Below are 18,548 nucleotides of genomic sequence, written 5' to 3' on the forward strand. Positions count from 1 at the left end.
AGAAACGGGTACAAACGCACTAGTTTTCGTTGTGCGCTGATAGTTTTTTTAATGCGCGTTTATTTCCTACACTTAGGTAAGTAAACAAGTCAAGCAAGGCTGCGATTCAATCTGAAATGATCATCCCTACAAAGGCGACATTGAAGTGAACAGTGTACATCCGCCATTTGTAAGATTGTTTTAAACTGTAGTGAGAAAAAACCTTTGGCTTTTGTTGGAAACAACTAATTTAGGATGCGAGCTCCCAATATTTGTTGTGTTTTTATTTAAGAATTTAAAAAGGCGGCGGCAACCAGCAGTTACACATAAATGCAAGCAAAATGTACACTTTGGCCGTATAATATTATAAACCGTTGAAATGCTGTTGAGTGACTAGTTTTTAATCACAATCAGATTAAGCCATCACTACAGAAAGTGTTGACTACGGAGGGCTTATGACAGTGATGATCGCTTAAAACAGACCGCATCCCAAATGTTGTATTCAACTTCTTACTCTATTCCCTACAAAGTGCAAAGTGTGTTATAAATTCACGCATTACCAATTAAGTAATTGAAACATTAACATAATGTATATTATTGTGCAATTTCTTTAATTTGTAAAACTGATACACTATGCAATAAAGTCAAACTCAGCAAATATCCCTGAATAGTGCACTATAAAGTGAACCGTGTGTAATTATGGACACGCAGAACTATCAGGCGTACCACAGGAACCGATTAGCGCATATCAGGCCTGGAGCTGCACAGTGGTGAATATACGTGCAGGCTGCAGTTCATATATTAAAGGTGCACATTTACAAGGGTCAGTGTTCAGCACAGTGATGAGTGCAGCGGCGCGGGCAGCAACAGCAGGAGGGTCAGTATCGCTGCTGTCACGGTTCCGCGGAGCTCTGTGCGGGGCTGTGGTAGGTGATTGTGTTGGGGGAGAATTTGAAGGAGCTGAGGACGTTCCGTTGGATCGAGTTCTTCAGCATCTAAACGGACTGGAGCAGGAAACACGAGGAGATGGTGAGCGCTCTTCTCCTAGCTGTCAAATACACTGAACATGCCACCGTACACCTTAAGCTTGCTGCGTTTCATGGGGTTGGAGGCTGCCAAGTCTGCCATGCAGGAAAGACGTTTCTTGCTTTCGTTTCGTTCATGTGTTCATGTTCATGTGATCAGCACCAAACATTAGTCAAGTTTCAAGGCGCTGATTTTCCTCAAGCAGCAGCAGCAGCCTTTGACACATGGCGATGTAAAACTGGCTTGACTGTGGACAGTGGCACATCTTCCAGTAGCTTTTTAATAATAACAGACCTGTATCTGGTGGTTTCTAGATTGGCTTATAGTTTCTTTGCCAGGATGAGCGGGGCAACACAATGTTTTATGCACCTTACACTTCCAGATAATTATTTGTATCTTGGGACCTGAAGTGTCTTAGACTTGTTAAAATCGATTATCTTCTGAGACCTGTTCAGAGCTCCCTAGACTTTCTCATTTTAATTCTTGCAGCTCAGAATGGGTGCAGCCAAACTAGAGGTCGAAAGCTGTATACTGTGGAATGAGGAGGCTAGATTACAAGTTAAATTATGTATTACATTAGAGAACTAACAAATCTATAATCTAAATCACTTTATGCATATCTTTAGAATAACCTGGAATACATTTTGGAAAGCAATAAACATATGAAGAAACAAACATAATTTTTAACAAGTGTTCCTAATATTTTGTCACTCAAAAATGATCTATTACAAGAAATATGTAATGGTTCTAAAGTGTTACCAACAGTCACTGGTTCCCATCACCCCTGAGCAAGGCACTTAACCCTTGACTGTAATTAGCTACAACTGTAAGTGTGGAGGTGGAAGCATCATGATATGGGGCAGCTACTTCGCAAAAAGTACTTTCGTCAAGCACTACAAGTCATTGAAGTCATTTGTGGCAGCGGTTAAGGTGCTAGACTAGTAATCAGAAGGTTGTTGGTTCACACCCCAACACTGCAAAGTTTCCACTGTTGGGCCCTTAAACAAAGTCCTTAACTCTTAATTGCTAAATGCTGTAATTGTAAATGTTGCTGGTTTAATTCCACCCACTTCCAAGTAGCCAGTGTTGGGCCCCTGAGCAAGGCCCTTAACCCTCAACTGCTGCTTTGAATAAAATCATTTGCTAAATGCAATAAATATAAGTGTTAATCCTCTGCAGGAATACTACTGTACAGTGATGACACAGCCATGATGCGCTGCGTGGCCCATTCACTTCTGACCAGAACAAGGTTTGACGAACAAGACATGGCTCGCAGGTACATTTAGATACAGTATTAGTATTTGTGCAGCATTAGACAGTAGACTGTACTAATCTTATGCTCTATTTTTGCAGATTTGCAAAGGAGTACAGCCTCGCCCCTGGCCGCGGTTATGGATCAGGAGTTATTCAGGTCCTGCGGAAGCTTTCCTCACCTCAGCTCAGTGATGTCTTTCAGCCTGCACGAGCTCAATTTAGTGGACGAGGGTCATTCGGCAACGGTGGGGCAATGAGAGCTGCACCCTTTGCCCTTGCCTTTAGAAATGCTGCAGACGTGCGGATGGTAGGTGCCAGACCCATTCCTGCTTTTGCTTTGTCTATGTGATCAACCTTTTTGGACATGCGCCCCCTTCTGTGTCCTGACCTTCAACTTGAATGAGTCTGACTTGGCTACCGTTCTGTGGTAATAGCCAGTTCAATTAAGCCTCCCGTCTGTAAGTAGCTGGTGTTTATTTGAAACCGCAGCATTCATTAATAACAGTAAAAATGGAGAGATGACTGAGGAAGAGAAACTCAGAACGTGCACATGCTTCGCTTCATACAAATCGATTCCTGACTCACTTATAGTGATTTTGTGAATAAAGCATTTAAAGACACACACCAACAGCTTTGTTTTTGTCACCGATTTCTCTTCATTGTTAGCCCTCATATAATGTTTTTTACTGTTTAAATTTACCCATTCAGGGGTATCTAACATTTAAAAACTACCTTTGTTTTCTTTTTCCTTTGTCTGTGGCAGTACTCGAGGCTTGGCGCGATGCTTACCCACTCCTGCTCTCTGGGCTACAATGGAGCTGTATTGCAGGCCCTGGCAGTTCACTTGTCTATGCAGGGCACCCTCACTGAACCACAAGAATTCATCAATAAACTCATCTCAGAAATGGAGGACGTGGAGAAAGACGAGACAGCTCAGCGTGATGCCAAAGCGTCAGTTATAACTATTGTCATCAGTGTGAAATTTAAAACTTTTTTTTTAACTGTAAATTTTAAATACTTTAATTGATCAAAATTGATCCTCAAATAATAAAAGTCCAAAGACTGATGAAACTTTGACAGATGAAAAAAAAAATCAAACTTTGTTAGCTTTGATCTCATGCAACACATTACACTGCCAGCTTAATTTAGAGTTAGCAATTTGTAGATGGCTCTTAGGTGGCACAGTGGTGAAAACACAGTAGCACACCAGAGCTGACATCTTGAACTTGCGAGTTTAAATTTCTGCTCTGCTACTGACAGGCCAGATGCCTGTACAGACAATGATTGGGATAGGATAGGATTGTTTGCGGATAGGATTGCCGATGGGGATTCCTCATCACTGCTGCAATTATTAACTCTGCTGGTTGATTGATGATGCCTGCACAAAGATGGGGGATAATGGAGATCAGTGTGTGACGTTACAGACCTTCATATGAAACCACCTTGGGCATGTGTTAGTCACGGCTCTCCTCAGTCAGGAGTGGAGGTCAACAGCAGTTTTTATTAATTAACAGAGATAAATAGCTCATCCTTTTTGATAGGTCCATAATTTTGGGGGACAAATTAAAAAGAATTCAAACCAAGGCAAGATTTAAAAGATGATAGGCTCAGATTTATAGAGGGATGCAAAATTATCTGAAAGTCCCTTCAACTGCATTTAAGCCCTGCTCAGGTCAGTCAGGCAAAAAAGTGGATTAAATATGAAACTACAACCACACTGACCGGGTTAGACTAATCCTCTAACTTGTCAGTTAACGCTAGGGAAAAATGCTACTAGTTTACCAGCTGTTTTACCAGTTAATATCTAAGGCTGGAGGGCAATGATCATTAATCCCCAACATTCAAGGTTTTACCCTAAAAAAGCCAATACTAAAGTAATTCACAAGTCATTCAAGTGAAATACATTTTTGTGGTCTAAATTTTGAGGTACCTGCCAGATGACACCATATCCACTGTGTAGTATTGTGATAATAGCATAATGTAATGGGGCTCATTTTTTTAGCAGCAGGGACAGACAGTATATCAGGATAGATGTTGAAAATAAATGTTGCATAATTTAGGGAGGTTTTAGATACAAACTGGTTACACTGACCCAAAAGCCAGTGTACAGTGTACTAACCTGCCGTAATTAAATTAATATAGCACAACATTTTAACATTTTCAGCATGTCAGGTTTTACATTATTTGTAAGTAAATGCTGTTGTTGGTCTTTTTTGAGATTTAAGTTAGTTTCTAGACAAATTAATAGACACCACAAACTTGTGGACTGAATGTTTTCTCAAGGCACTTAAATGTACTAATATAGACCATTTGATCTGTTTTTGCAGAAGCAACACTAATGTTTTAGTGGTTTTATTCAGTTAACACTGTTAATTATTTTGTTTTGCAGGCTTAGATTAGCAGAATTTCCATATTGTGCACGTTTGCATAAGGTGAAAGAGCTCATTGAGCAGAACAGTGTAAGCATTGAAGAAGTCATATCAAAACTAGGTTAGTGCTGTTATTTACCTCCTGTTCCATAAAATTTCTATAGCACTACGAAGATTTTAAGCTGTTTAATCATGTTTAAGCATTATTTTATTCATTGAGATTGTAATGTTATGCTACTTTTTTGTGCTTAGGAAATGGCATTGTAGCACTGGAGTCTGTTCCCACAGCCATTTTCTGTGTGCTGCATTGTTTGGAACCCCGAGAAGGTCTGCCAAAGCACTACGGTGGGCTAGAAAGGACAATAGCCTACAGCTTAGCCCTAGGAGGTGACACAGACACAATTGCATGCATGGCTGGTGCCATTGCAGGTGCCCACTATGGCATCGATGCCATTCCTCAGAGCTGGCTAAAGAGCTGTGAAGGGGTGGAGGAAGCTGAGCACCTGGCAGAGCGTCTTTATAAGTTCTACGACTTCACACAGGCACAGGGGGGCGGCAGCGGTCAGCATTCACAAGACACCAGTCAGAAGTAACTGGCAAATACTAACTGATATACTGTAGAACATTACACATGTACAAATACTCAAACTATCTGACACACAAGCACCTATCAGCAGCACATACAGTTGTTAACTCTGCTTGTTTAAATGGTTGGATTATGTTTGGTGTATTTGTTGTGCAAAAATGTTTTACAATAAAAGAATAAACTTGACAGTGTATGGCAGCTTGGTGTTTTTATTCTTTTAGTCTTGTTACTCTAAGACTGAGCTTGGTAATAAAAATGGGAAACTTATAGCACCAACAAACTCTACGAGATCCACCCTACAATAAAAACGAATAAAGCTCAATACCCAAAAAAACAATGAGAACAAGTTATCCATACGAGATGCCACATAGGACACACCAAATTGACCCATACCTACCTGCTAAAAGGAGACCAGCCCCCCCACTTGCCCCCTCTGTGGATCAAGAACTTCCATCAAACACATCCTCTATTTATGCCAAAAGATAAACACCATCAGAATAAAATTCTACCATACAGACAACTACAAGTTCATACTCTAACTGAATATAAACATGCTCTTATAAAAGCTAAATCTTTATATTATTCATCCCTAATAGAGAAAAATAGGAACAATCCTAGATTCCTTTTCGAGACAGTGTCCAAATTAACTAAAAACGTCAATGAAACTAAATCTAATATACCACCCGACTGTACCAGCGATGATTTTTTAAAATTCTTTAATGATAAGATAGAAAAAATACGACTTCAGAGTCAGAGTGTGTCACTTGCCAATGTTAAGTATGAACTCACTCTAAGCAGCATTGGTGATAATAGTGATGATAATAGTAACAAGGTAATCCAACTAAATTCCTTTAATCCAATCTCCCAAAATGAACTAACTGCGTTGATTAAATCATCAAAGTCATCATCGTGTATACTCGACCCTGTTCCAACTCGTTTACTTAAAGATTTACTCCCAGCAATTGTAGAGCCCCTGCTTACATTAATCAATGCATCCCTTAGCCTTGGGTACGTACCTACATTGTTTAAAAGTGCTGTTATTAAACTCCTGATTAAAAAACCTAATCTTGATCCACATGTTTTATCTAATTATAGGCCAATTTCAAACCTTCCTTTTGTCTCTAAGATATTAGAAAAAGTAGTTTCCAAACAGTTATGTTCTTAGTTGAATGAAAATTGTATTCATGAAAAATTTCAATCTGGATTTAGACCCAACCATAGTACCGAAACCGCATTAATTAGAGTAGTTAATGAGTTGTTAATGTCTTCTGATAATGGATGTGTCTCTTTTCTTGTTCTATTAGATCTTAGTGCAGCATTTGATACGGTCGATCATAACATTTTACTGGATAGGTTAGAAAATACAGTAGGTGTTAAAGGACTCGCACTCTCTTGGTTCAAATCATATTTGACTGACCGCTCTCAATTGATTTATGTAAATAATAAATGCTCAGAAACTACAAAAGTAAAGTGTGGTGTTCCACAGGGGTCGGTACTGGGACCACTATTATTTACACTCTATATGCCTCCACTAGGAGAAATTATTCATAAACATGGCATAAATTTTCACTGCTATGCAGATGACGCACAGCTGTACATATCAGCCAAACCAAATGATACTGACACAATCAGTAAGATTGAAGATTGTGTAAACAACATAAAAAACTGGATGTCGTGTAATTTTCTTTTACTTAATTCAGATAAAACAGAGGTTTTACTTGTTGGCTCTAAAGCTGCAAGAGACAAGTTGTCTAACCTGGTGCTAAACCTAAACACTTTCTCTGTTACTCCCAGCTCAGATGTAAAAAACTTGGGTGTCACACTAGATTCAGATCTTTCCTTTGATACACACGTCAATAATATAACTAGAGTTGCTTTCTATCATTTGCGTAATATTTCTAAAATAAGAAATATACTATCTGTTAATGACGCCGAAAAACTGATCCATGCGTTTATAACTTCTCGGTTAGATTATTGTAATGCTCTTCTAACTGGATACTCTGGTAGATCCATACACAAACTCCAGTTAGTTCAAAATGCAGCAGCTCGAGTGCTAACTAGAACTAGAAAATTTGATCATATTAGTCCTTTTCTATCATCTCTACACTGGCTGCCAGTTAAATTCCGCATTGACTTATAAAGCGCTACATGGTCTGGCTCCACAGTATCTGAGTGAACTTATTAATCACTACAACCCAGCGCGTCCACTTCGCTCACAAGATGCAGGGTTACTTATAGTTCCTAGAATAAAAAAGATCACGGCTGGTGGAAGAGCATTTTCTTACAAAGCTCCACAACTTTGGAATAATCTTCCTGCCTCTGTTCGGGATTCAGACACAGTGTCAATGTTTAAGTCTAGACTGAAAACATATTTATTTTCTCAGGCTTTTGATTAGTATAGACAAAGGAGCAGAGCTTGGGGGTTCTTGGTCATAGAAACTTGTGGTGATCAGGGATGTTGGGTTGCTGTCGTTCTGCCTCTCTTGTTCGATCACTCAGGTTTGATGACGGTGGGGAGATGGGCGCTGATGTCCTATGAAAGCCTTCATGACATTGTTACCTGCTCGCTCTCCCTTTTAGTTATGCTGTAATAATTAGGGCTGCCGGAGTCTAAAACTCTCTGTAAAACTGTTTTACTCAACTAGCATTGTACATTATTAACTACATTCTCTGTTGTTTTACCCCGAGGGCATTCTGATGGAAACCTGTTTACCCGCCAAGGTTAAGGATTGAAATCGAGACTGCCGTGACAACGATGCTGCTCCTGCCGGATGTGACGGGTCTGGCGTAATTGCACCGAGAATGACAAGAACTCACCACAGACTTTATTGAAGACTAGACCGAATAATAACTCTATTATTATTATTTATTTATTTATTTATTTATTTATTTATTGCCAGTTATAACTTTCAGTTCATTGATTTCTGTGTTTGTATGATTTGATGATATGATTTGTGTAAATCCTATTTATTTAAAGTATCCTCCAGGCCACCCAAGAAGGATGGGCCCTGCTGAGTCTGGTTCCTCTCAAGGTTTCTTCCTGTAATTTTCAAGGAGTTTTTCCTTGCTACTGTCGCCCTCGGCTTGCTCAACAGGGGTTTTTGTATCTGTTTGTCCTGGATTTTGTAAAGTTGCTTTGAGACAATGTCTATTGTAAAAAGCACTATATAAATAAAGTTGACTTGACTTGACTACAAGGAAATCTTCACCTTAGTAAAAAAACCTTAATACCTCCAGTGGCCTTATACTTTGTTATGTAAAGGTAGCCTACTTCATTTAATTAAATTCAAGATAATGGTTTTTTTGTATGCAAGGATGTACAACCCCAAATCAGAAAAAAGTTGGGACAGCATGGAAAATGCAAATAATAAAAAAACACATTGTTTCTTACATTTACTTTGACTTTAATTTAATTGCAGACAGGATGAACCTGATATTTCATGTTTTATCTTCTCAATGTACTTTTCTGCATTAATGCTGCCACTGACACAACCCCATACCATGACAGACCCTTTTGGACTGGACTTGTTGCTGATAACAGTCTGGATGGTCCTTTTCATTTTTGGTCCAGCGCACACGGCGTCCATTTTTTTCCCAAAAAAAAGACCTGGAATGCTGATTCATCTGACCACAATACACGTTTCCACTGTGTGATGGTCCATCCTAGATGCCTCCAAGCCCAGAGAAGTCGACGCCGCTTCTGGACATGGTTAACATAAGGCTTCTTTTTTGCGCAGTAAAATTTTAAGTGGCATTTGTGCATGTAACTCCGTATTGTAGTGCTTGGCCTCTAAGCACTGAAATTTTTCCCAATCCCTTGAATTGTTTAATGATATTATGCACTGTAGAGGGAGAAATATGCAAATTCCTTCCAATCTTTTTTTGAGGTACATTGTTTTTAATAATTTTCTCATGCATTTGTTGACAAACTGGAGATCCTCTGATCATCTTTGCTCATCAAAGCCTTTCCTGGATGCTGCTTTTGTACCTGTTGACATTACCTGTTTGGAATCACATCAATATTATGTTTTTTCACCTCATTACTAGCCCTAAATTGCCCCTGTCCCAACTTTTTTTGGAAGGTGTTGCAGGCCTGAAATGCAGGAATGAAGGTATATTAATAAATGAAATGAAGTTAAGAGGACAAAACATGAAATATCTTGGGTCCAAACTGTCTGCAATCAAATAAAGGTCAAAGTAAATGTAAGGAACACTGCATTTTTATTTTATTTTCATTGTCCATACTGTCCCAACTTTTTCTGATTTGAGGTTGTAAATAAGCAAATCTTAACGTTTTATCTCCATCACCTTAAAACTATATAATGGATTTACTTTGAACGAAATGTTTTAATCTTAACAATCTTATCAAATATTGTATGTTTTACAGTGGACTGCTGATATTTAACATTGTTTTGTGATAAGAACAATAAAATATTGCTTAGTGCACATGGCTAACATGAGCCAACATGAGCCATCACATACAAAGTGTAGCGCATGTAAAGTCCAGTAGCTGGCAGTAATGTACTTTGAGGCGGAAACAATATCTTAGAAGAAAATAGACGAGAAAACCGTGCATAATGGTTCAAAATTAAGAAGTTTAGGGATTAATAATCTTCTATTTCAGCGTTATTACCAAAACTTAATAATAGAGGCACGTTTAAAATGGACGGTAAGCATTATGTGCTTTTCGTGCTTAGCTAGTTTTTATAGCGACCACGTTCCACACAAGTAACTAGATTATCAAATAGTAACTAATATTATGATGACTGAAAAATGTAACACTTTACATTTAATGTAATTGATTTCATTGTTACTATAATCACAGTTGATGGTTTCTTGGTTTATTTTCACTAAATAAACATTGATTTGTAACAGTATTACATTAAATAAACATAAAAATTAAAACAGTGATGGAAAAAACAGCCATTTTAGATTTTCATTGCATTTTCTGTGTTGTGTCCAAAATTGACATCCAAAATCGTCAAAAAACATGTATCGCCAGATATCTCATCCACTTGTGCTTATTAAACATCATTTAACAATTCCCACACACACTACCACCACCATGTTTTGATTGTTGAGTGCTGTGATAACCAGATATATTTTAACCTACATCTTTTAAGAAGTTCAGCCTTTGAATCAGAGCAGGTTTTTAGTGAATTCTAGATGAATCTTTATGATCCTTGCAACTCATTTGTAATAGTTAAATATTCAAAGCTGACTTTTTAGGTGAGCATTTTTTTAAGTATGGTTCTGTTGTTATTGATATTCATTAGAAAATAATTGCTATTGTTGTCCTAGCACCTTAGAAATAGCATTGTAACCCTTTCCAGTCTAAAATATTACAACAAATGTAATAACATATTTCAATAGACTTACTAGGATTCTTAGGTTGTACAAGTAAACATGTATGCAAAGATGTAAACACATGAACCTGGTGTATAACTACAGCGAGACTCAAAATCAGATTCTCAGGAAGTTGTACTTGTGTGGTGCATACATTGCATGCTGCACTACCTCGGTACCCATCAATAAATAAACCAAGTGCTTATTGTAACTTTTTTTGTTAACAGAAGCTACGACACCTGGAAGAAAAGGAAACTTGACTGGAAGTGCCAGGAAGCTAAAGGACAACGCAGCAGACTGGCATAACTTTATGCTGAAATGGGAACGGCTTAGTAACGAGGGATCCACCATTGCAACCAAAATTGTGAACTTCAAACTAAGCAAAGAGTAAGCAGTAGAAGATTATATTCATATTCCAAATTTTTACTTTTCAAGTTTTCTCCTATGTGTTCTGTCTAGGAAAACGGGATTAGTCACTGTTAACTCTTCTCTCTCAGAACTGTAAAGATGCCTGAAGTGATGATGGAGGGTAAAAGTTCAACTGCAGCTCCATTAGAAAAAATTGCCGACCAGAGTAACCAGGAGCTGGAGGAGGAATGTAGCAAACTACAGAATGTTGTAAAAAAAATGGTATTATTCAAATTATTCCATGATAATTGTTATTTGCATGCACTGCACATAAAACCTAACAACCCCCAAACTTTGCATCCTAGTAGCGCTGAGAAAAGATCAAAAACATTTTCTAAACTGTCAGATCAAGGTTGATCTCTTAAAGTAAACTAAATATCTGCATTGATTACATACACAGCTATGGTCGGATATGAATCAGTGTCATAATAGGCAAACACAGCTTTGCTAAAGAATAGTACACAATTGTCTTTATTGAACAGAATCTTCATTCACACTTAATGCTAAAACAATGTGACGACTTACAACTTCAAGACATCTAGGGTATTAGGATAATGAGCTTTTTGCAGCACTGTGATTCACATTTACACAAATTTGTAAGTTTGTGCATTTTTCTTCAAATGTTACTTCGAATATTCCCAACCAATGGCAATGTCTTTAATAATATAACTAGATGCAATTTGCAAAACAACAATATTTAGGTTTATTTTTATGTAACACTTAAAACAAATATTTTTGGGGAAAAGCATTCATTTGTATTGTAGTAGACAAAGTGTACTTAAGAGATTTTCTTTCTCCAAAGGATCATATTCTGTCAAAAATGGAGAAGATGGTGAGTGCTGAGAAAGGAATCTGTGAACTGGAGACATTCCAGTATGGAGAAAAAGGAAGACCAGCACCAATGTTTCAGACCTGGTCTACACAGCAGTTTGGTAAACAAAAAATCAGTAATTTTATTGTAGAACAATAAAAAATAAAAAGCCAAAACATCTACCCCACATAATTAAAAGTAACAGGATCTGCCTTTTGGAAATGTTTTGAGGTTCTCCTGCTGCCCAGTATATCAGCCTGGATTAGTAAATGTTAATAACTTACCCTTGTAGACACAATTGAGACCTCAGCATTAGTCTTGATTCGTATTTTTACATTCTTAGTAGAATTAGCCACATCTGTCTAAGTACACAAGTATTGATAATACAAACCCAGTTTCTGGAAAAGTTGGGCTATTTTGTACTACCAATGTTGTCATTATTATAAAGCAAGCTGTAGCCTAGTGGTTAGGGTACTGGACTAATAATCAGAAGGTTGCTGGTTCAAGCCCCATAACTGCCAGGTTGCTGCTGTTGGGCCTCTGAGCAAGGCCCTTAACCCTCAATTGCTCAGATTGTATACTGTAACTGTACTGTAAGTCGCTTTGGATAAAGGCATCTGCTAAATGCTAAAAATGTAAATGTAAATAAAGCCCAATTTATGCTGCTATCCACACAGACTTTTGTAACTTTCAGCTAGCCTGGTAGTTGCTTTGGATGGCTCGGGCAGAGGTAGCATTAGGCCCAGACAGATTTGTGTAACAGACACACAATAAATAGTATTCAGTCATATATGACTTTCTGAACCTTTTTCAAACCCTCACAGAATTTCATTGTTGTGTGTTGACATTCTTCAAATATTTTTTATAACTGAAGTAAATAATCTAGGAGTTTACTAATTTAGGGTTTTAAATACTTATACATATGTTACATTTTAGTTTGCATGCCATGGTTATGTATGCTGAGATATGCATATTGTATTATAATAGCACTGTAAAGTACATATAAACATCCTGTATCTTTCACTGTCTGTGGCAGCTGAAGTATCGTCCAAGCTTTATGAAGCATACGAGCAAGAGCTGGACCTGAAGAGAACCATCCTTGGTGAAGTGGCTCACACAACTAACTCAGATCTCTGCATGGTCTATCTGTCCTGCTGGCTCTATCAGCCCTACATCGATGACAATATCAAACTGTTGCTGGAGGGCTTACTAATGGAGACTGGCCACAGGACGATATGATTGAAATCTGTGTCTGTGTTTTTACACTTCTTTAGAAATAATTTTTAAATTTCTAGTGGAACATGCTAAAAAAGTACCATATAAACTCAAACCCTTCTCAAGTTTTGATAACTTTGCAGATGTTGTTGAAACAGAAAAATAATGTACCAGCTAACAATAATTCCTGATTATGGGATTGAGTTGCCAAAATAAAAAAAATCATGAAAAAATTAAACCAAGTAAGTAAGAAAGGTTTTAAGATTATTTCTACATTATTTTTAACTGATAAGCAGAAGTGTTTTTTTTAACTTGTATTATTATTGAATTTTACATGTCATGCTTTGTACAGGACAATATAACAGTTGTCTGCATGTAATAAAAAATATTTATGGTTTTAATGAGTATGAATATCTGACTCATAGCTGCTATATAAGGTATTATATGTTTTAAAACATGTTCCTTTATTCATTTTCAGTAGCCACTACATTTTATTTAGTTACACAGTTGATCTGGTGCCACTGCCTGCAAAGCAGGACCACACTCTGGACATCACACTCACCTATTTACTTGATGGAATGCTCAGAGGAAACCTACAGGGAGATCAAGTCAAACTTTTCACATTGACCAAAACCTGTGTGGTTAATGCGACAAATTTAAACTTGATGTCAATTCACATCTAAAATAGCTGAAGTAAAGCAACTTGAATGTGACGCGTAAATCTAATTAAAGGACTGATGTACATGTAGTTTGGGCACCACAATAACACAGTATTGTGTTAAAAAGAACAAACCTTTGCTACATGCTATTGTAAAATAAAGACATTAAGAGTCAGCCAGGAAACTAAAGCTTAAAAAGTGATGATTTCTACATCAGGATATCGATCCAAAGTAAGACCACCATAAACAATATAAAAACAAAGTGTTTGCTGGCTGTGATATCTGCCAAAAGAGGGGTTTACTGGTGAAGTAGGATTTCCAGAGTCTAGACCACAAATTACTGTTTTAATTTATCATTTTAATAAATACTGTTTTATATAGTGTATAGTCAGCTTCTGTAATAATTAAATAAATTGATATGCTGTGCAATGTCACCTATAGTTTTGTATCTTGCTACAAAACTATAGATAAAATTATCATTTTACATTTAAAGTGCATTGTTAACAATATAAAAGTATAAAACAAAAAAACAACAACCTCTAAATGATACCACGGTCAATGGTAGCTTAGTGGCCCTAATCCTTTAATTTCTTAGCTTATAATGGGTCATATTTGTACGCTGCTTTAAGTCAAAGCATCTGCCAATTGCCTTAAATGTAAATGCCATGCAAAAAAAAACAAAAAACACCAACGTCCAGTGATTGCTAGTTCTTAATTAACTTGCTGGTTCTGGTGCCATCATTGCCAGGTTTTGGGCCATTGAGCAGGGCCCTTAACCCCCATTTTTGCCATTTCTTCCTTTACTTTAAGTTGACAATTTTTAGATACCAGTGCCATCATCCTGCCCATTGCATCAGGTAAACCAACATGTACAAGCACAAGTAGGTACACAATTTCTGACTCGATTTTTTCTACATACAATTCTAGCCCTGGTCTATCCTGTTCATTCAGGAAAAAATTACCATAGGACCAGAACACCACTTACCATATATTATTGGTGATGGACAACATGATATTGCTATATCCTCTGCTGAAGAACATATCAAAACATTTTATCAGCCCAATGTTGTCATGGTTTTAACCACTTTAGAAACATGTACCAGGCAGAAATACACTTTAACAGAGCATCTAACCAACCATTTACACCCAAGGATGAATCATAGTAGCCAATTGTCCTATAGACATATTTAAGTGGAAACCTACATAGACATGCAGAAAACCAGCCAAATTTCTCAAAGACAGCGACTTGATGCAAGGTTCAAATTTAGGTCCCTAGAGCTTTACAGCACACTCACTACCTGGTGAGTCACTGTGCAACCCTTCTAGCACTGTATGGAAAATAAAATAATCCACTATTTAAAATAGGCACTCATTTATTTAACAATATGTAAAATTTTCCTGCAAACCTACATGACTTTGAACATCAAACACGAAATTGAACTCAAAATTGAACTTAGCTCATGAGTTAGCAGCTACATTCTGCTTGACATTCCTTATTGCATCTAAATAATGGAGGCCAAATCAGTGTTTGTGCAATAAGCAAAAAAACTATTCTAACTTTGCTAATAATTGCTTATTATTTACTTTTCATTCATCTACCAAAGGTTCTCACTTTGAACCGTTTTGCTTGTGTTGCAGCCCAGCAGACAAAACAATTAAGCACCACTGTTCTCCTTTAAGACATGATTTTTCTACTCCAAACACAGCTACAACCTCATCATCAAACCTCTGTAATTTAAATCAGGTGTGTTTGTAAGTAAGGGAACTTTTTGTGACATGTAGATTAATGGTAGACAGCTAAAGCCATCCAGACAACTAAAGATCTGAACACCTCCAATTGTCAAAAGCTCATCTGTTTAAACTTTATGCAGTGCTGTGTCTATAAATGTTTTAAAATGACCCTTTAACACTTTTCTTTACAGATGTGGAATTAATGAATACTATTTCTCATCAAAAGATTAATATACAGTTTAGCACCTCAGATGCTGTAGCATCTCAAATGCCATGCCTCCACTGCTGAGACTTTAAAGTTCCAGTCTCAGCCACTGCAACACTTTTTTTTGTGTGTGTGTGATTTGGAACAATGTTGCTTACCTACAAATCCAAATACGCACCCACCTACCTAAAAGCACTTGGAAAGCCTCTTCTGTACCTCCTACTGTTCCAGTTACTATCCTGGCTTGACCCACCCCTCAGGATATGCACCAATGTTTTCTTGTTTTGTTCTTTTCACTGAACTGTTTAATACACTTGAGAAGCTGACTGCTCAGAAGTTCATCAGTGGGCCTCTCCCAGCCAGAGGATCTAATATGTTTTCACGGCTACTCAACCTCAACACGTGGCTAAGCAGAACCTGCAGTTTGAAAGGTATGGATTATATTGACAATTTTAATTTATTCTGGGGGTGCAGAGAATTTTTTTACCCAGATGGCACCCACCTAAGCAAGACTGGAGTGAAGGCACTAAAGGACAACCTCCATTTTGCTCTTCGCCACCCATCTGCTTCTTGGACTGACTCGACACAATACGTGCATCCTCAACCTCCCTCACCTGCTTTCAACCATGAAGGACCATCAAACATACAATCCCCATCACTGGAGAACACAGCTCAGGCTGAGTTTCTGACTCTTGACGAAAGCTATTACGACCTTCATCATCAGGCAGTGACACAGCAGTCAACAGCAGAAACATCACAGTCATCCTCCAATTTCTCTCTCTCAACAACATTGCCTCCACATATGGATTTCACAGAGAAAATGGAGAAACTGGTGTGTGTTGGGACTAAATTCTCACACCATCTCAGCCAGTCCACAGGTTTCATAAAGGTTTTATAAACCTTCAAGATACTCTGCACATTTTATAGATGCACTTGCTGAACTACTGTCAGTTATCTCTACTGAGTACAGCTTTTTCATCATAACTGGGGATTTTAACATCCACTTAGATAATAACAAGGACAATAACACCAAATAACTTTTTGGACTTTTTGACACGTTTGGTCTATTGCAACATGTGAAAGGGCCTACACATACTCGAGGGCAAACTCTGGATCTAGTTATTTCTAAAGGTCTTAACATTTCTTCTGTTATGGTCAAGGACTTGGCCCTCTCTGATCATTTTTGTGTCTTCTTTGAAATGCTGATCACTCCAGATGCTCAAACTAGCTCTGTTTCTGTTAAGCAAAGGTACATAAATGAAAGTACTAGTTCTCAGTTTATGGAGGCCATAGCTATATCACCAACTTTAATTGCAGTGTCAGTTGATGAACTCCTGGATAACTTTAACGTGAAAATATTGACTGTCATGGACGTGGTTGCTCCGGTAAAAGTCATGAAAACGTTGAGCAAACAGAAAGCACCATGGCGTAACACAATGATGGTAATAGCTCTGAAAAGAGAATGCAGGAGAGCTGAACGTAAGTGACTTCAAATCCACTATGATCTCTATAAGCAAAGCCTTTGTAGTTTTAACTCGGAGTTATGCAGGGCTAGACAGCTGCACTTCTCTAAGATCATTAACAGGAACATCAACAACACCCGCACTCTATTCAACGTGGTCGACAAGCTTACAAATCCTCCAAAACAGATCACGCCAGAACTTCTGTCCACAGGGAAATGTAATGAGTTTGCTCATTTCTTCTGTGAAAAAATCAAAACTATTAAACTGACCATCAACGCCACTCAGTCAAACGATGAAACCATGCTGCCCCTACAGACACCTAAAAATAACATGACTATTATGTCACAATTTAATACAATAGACCAAAAAACACTAGAGAAAACAGTTCAGCATCTTAAATCATCGACATGTTGTCTCGACATACTGCCATCTGAATTTTTTAAAACTATTTTTAACTCTGTAAAAACTGATTTGCAACAAATAGTTAATGGCTCACTAGAATCAGGCATTTTCCCAAAGTCACTGAAAACAGCTGCCATTAAGCCACTCCTAAAAAAGAGAACTCTGGATGCGTCTGTGTTAAACAACTACAGGCCGGTCTCAAACCTTCCTTTCATAGCTAAGATCATTGAGAAAGTTGTTTACAATCAAGTCAGCAGTTTTTTTAATTTTAGTGGTTATTTTGACAAATTTCAGTCAGGCTTTCGAACTCACCACAGCACTGAAACGGCTCTCATAAAAGTGTTAAATGATCTACGGCTTAATATTGACTCGGGTAAAATATCAGTTCTGGTTTTACTGGATCTTAGTGCTGCCTTTGACACTGTAGATCATAGAATACTGCTGGATAGGTTGGAAAACTGGGTTGGACTTTCCGGAACAGTCCTTAATTGGTTCAGGTCTTATTTAGAAGACCGGAGTTACTTCGTCACTATTGGCAGCTGTGAATCTGACAGGGTGGCTATGACATTTGGAATCCCCCAGGGATCAGTTCTCGGACCTCTTCTGTTCAATCTTTATATGCTGCCATTAGGCCAAATGCTACAGGCTAACAACATTGATTACCATAGTTATGCAGATGACACACAGATATATCTGGCTCTCTCACCAGATGATTACAGCCCAATAAATTCACTGTGTCAGTGTCTGGAGGACATCAATAACTGGATGAGCCAGAATTTTTTACAGTTAAATAAGGACAAAACAGAGATTGTTGTGTTTGGCAGCAAAGAAAAGAGGACCAGTGTCAGTGAACACCTCAGTTCCCGGGCTCTAAAAACCAAAGACCAAGTCCGAAATCTTGGTGTTCTAATAGACTCAGATCTCACATTCACCAGCCATATAAAAACCATCACCAAAACAGCCTTCTACCATCTTAGAAATATAGCCAAAATCAAGGGTCTAGTGTGCCAACAAGACCTAGAGAAGCTGATCCATGCTTTTATCTCCAGTAGGGTGGACTATTGTAATGGTCTCTTAACTGGACTTCCCAAAAA

General features: G+C 37.9%; 2 protein-coding genes across 3 annotated transcripts; both read left to right on the forward strand.

The window, feature by feature from the left end:
- Nucleotides 1-29: 29 nt before the first annotated feature.
- Nucleotides 30-5,400, forward strand: adprs (ADP-ribosylserine hydrolase). Its single transcript, XM_063007444.1, has 7 exons — nt 30-76; nt 691-1,008; nt 2,185-2,281; nt 2,359-2,566; nt 3,023-3,210; nt 4,649-4,749; nt 4,881-5,400. The coding sequence occupies exons 1-7, from the start codon at nt 52-54 to the stop codon at nt 5,219-5,221; spliced, it is 1,278 nt and encodes a 425-aa protein (XP_062863514.1). The 5' UTR covers nt 30-51; the 3' UTR covers nt 5,222-5,400.
- A 4,381-nt stretch (nt 5,401-9,781) lies between these two features.
- On the forward strand, nt 9,782-13,284 carry cinp (cyclin dependent kinase 2 interacting protein). 2 transcript variants are annotated; one of them, XM_063007752.1, is made up of 5 exons: nt 9,782-9,883; nt 10,788-10,947; nt 11,058-11,190; nt 11,771-11,900; nt 12,816-13,284. In XM_063007752.1, the coding sequence occupies exons 1-5, from the start codon at nt 9,877-9,879 to the stop codon at nt 13,016-13,018; spliced, it is 633 nt and encodes a 210-aa protein (XP_062863822.1). In that variant the 5' UTR covers nt 9,782-9,876; the 3' UTR covers nt 13,019-13,284. The 2 variants fall into 2 exon arrangements, with proteins under 2 accessions (XP_062863822.1, XP_062863823.1); XM_063007753.1 differs by having other exon boundaries at nt 10,791-10,947.
- The last annotated feature ends 5,264 nt before the right edge of the window (nt 13,285-18,548 follow it).

The sequence above is a fragment of the Trichomycterus rosablanca genome, chromosome 13 (assembly GCF_030014385.1).
Source record: "Trichomycterus rosablanca isolate fTriRos1 chromosome 13, fTriRos1.hap1, whole genome shotgun sequence".
In the NCBI taxonomy this organism is placed as follows: domain Eukaryota; kingdom Metazoa; phylum Chordata; class Actinopteri; order Siluriformes; family Trichomycteridae; genus Trichomycterus; species Trichomycterus rosablanca.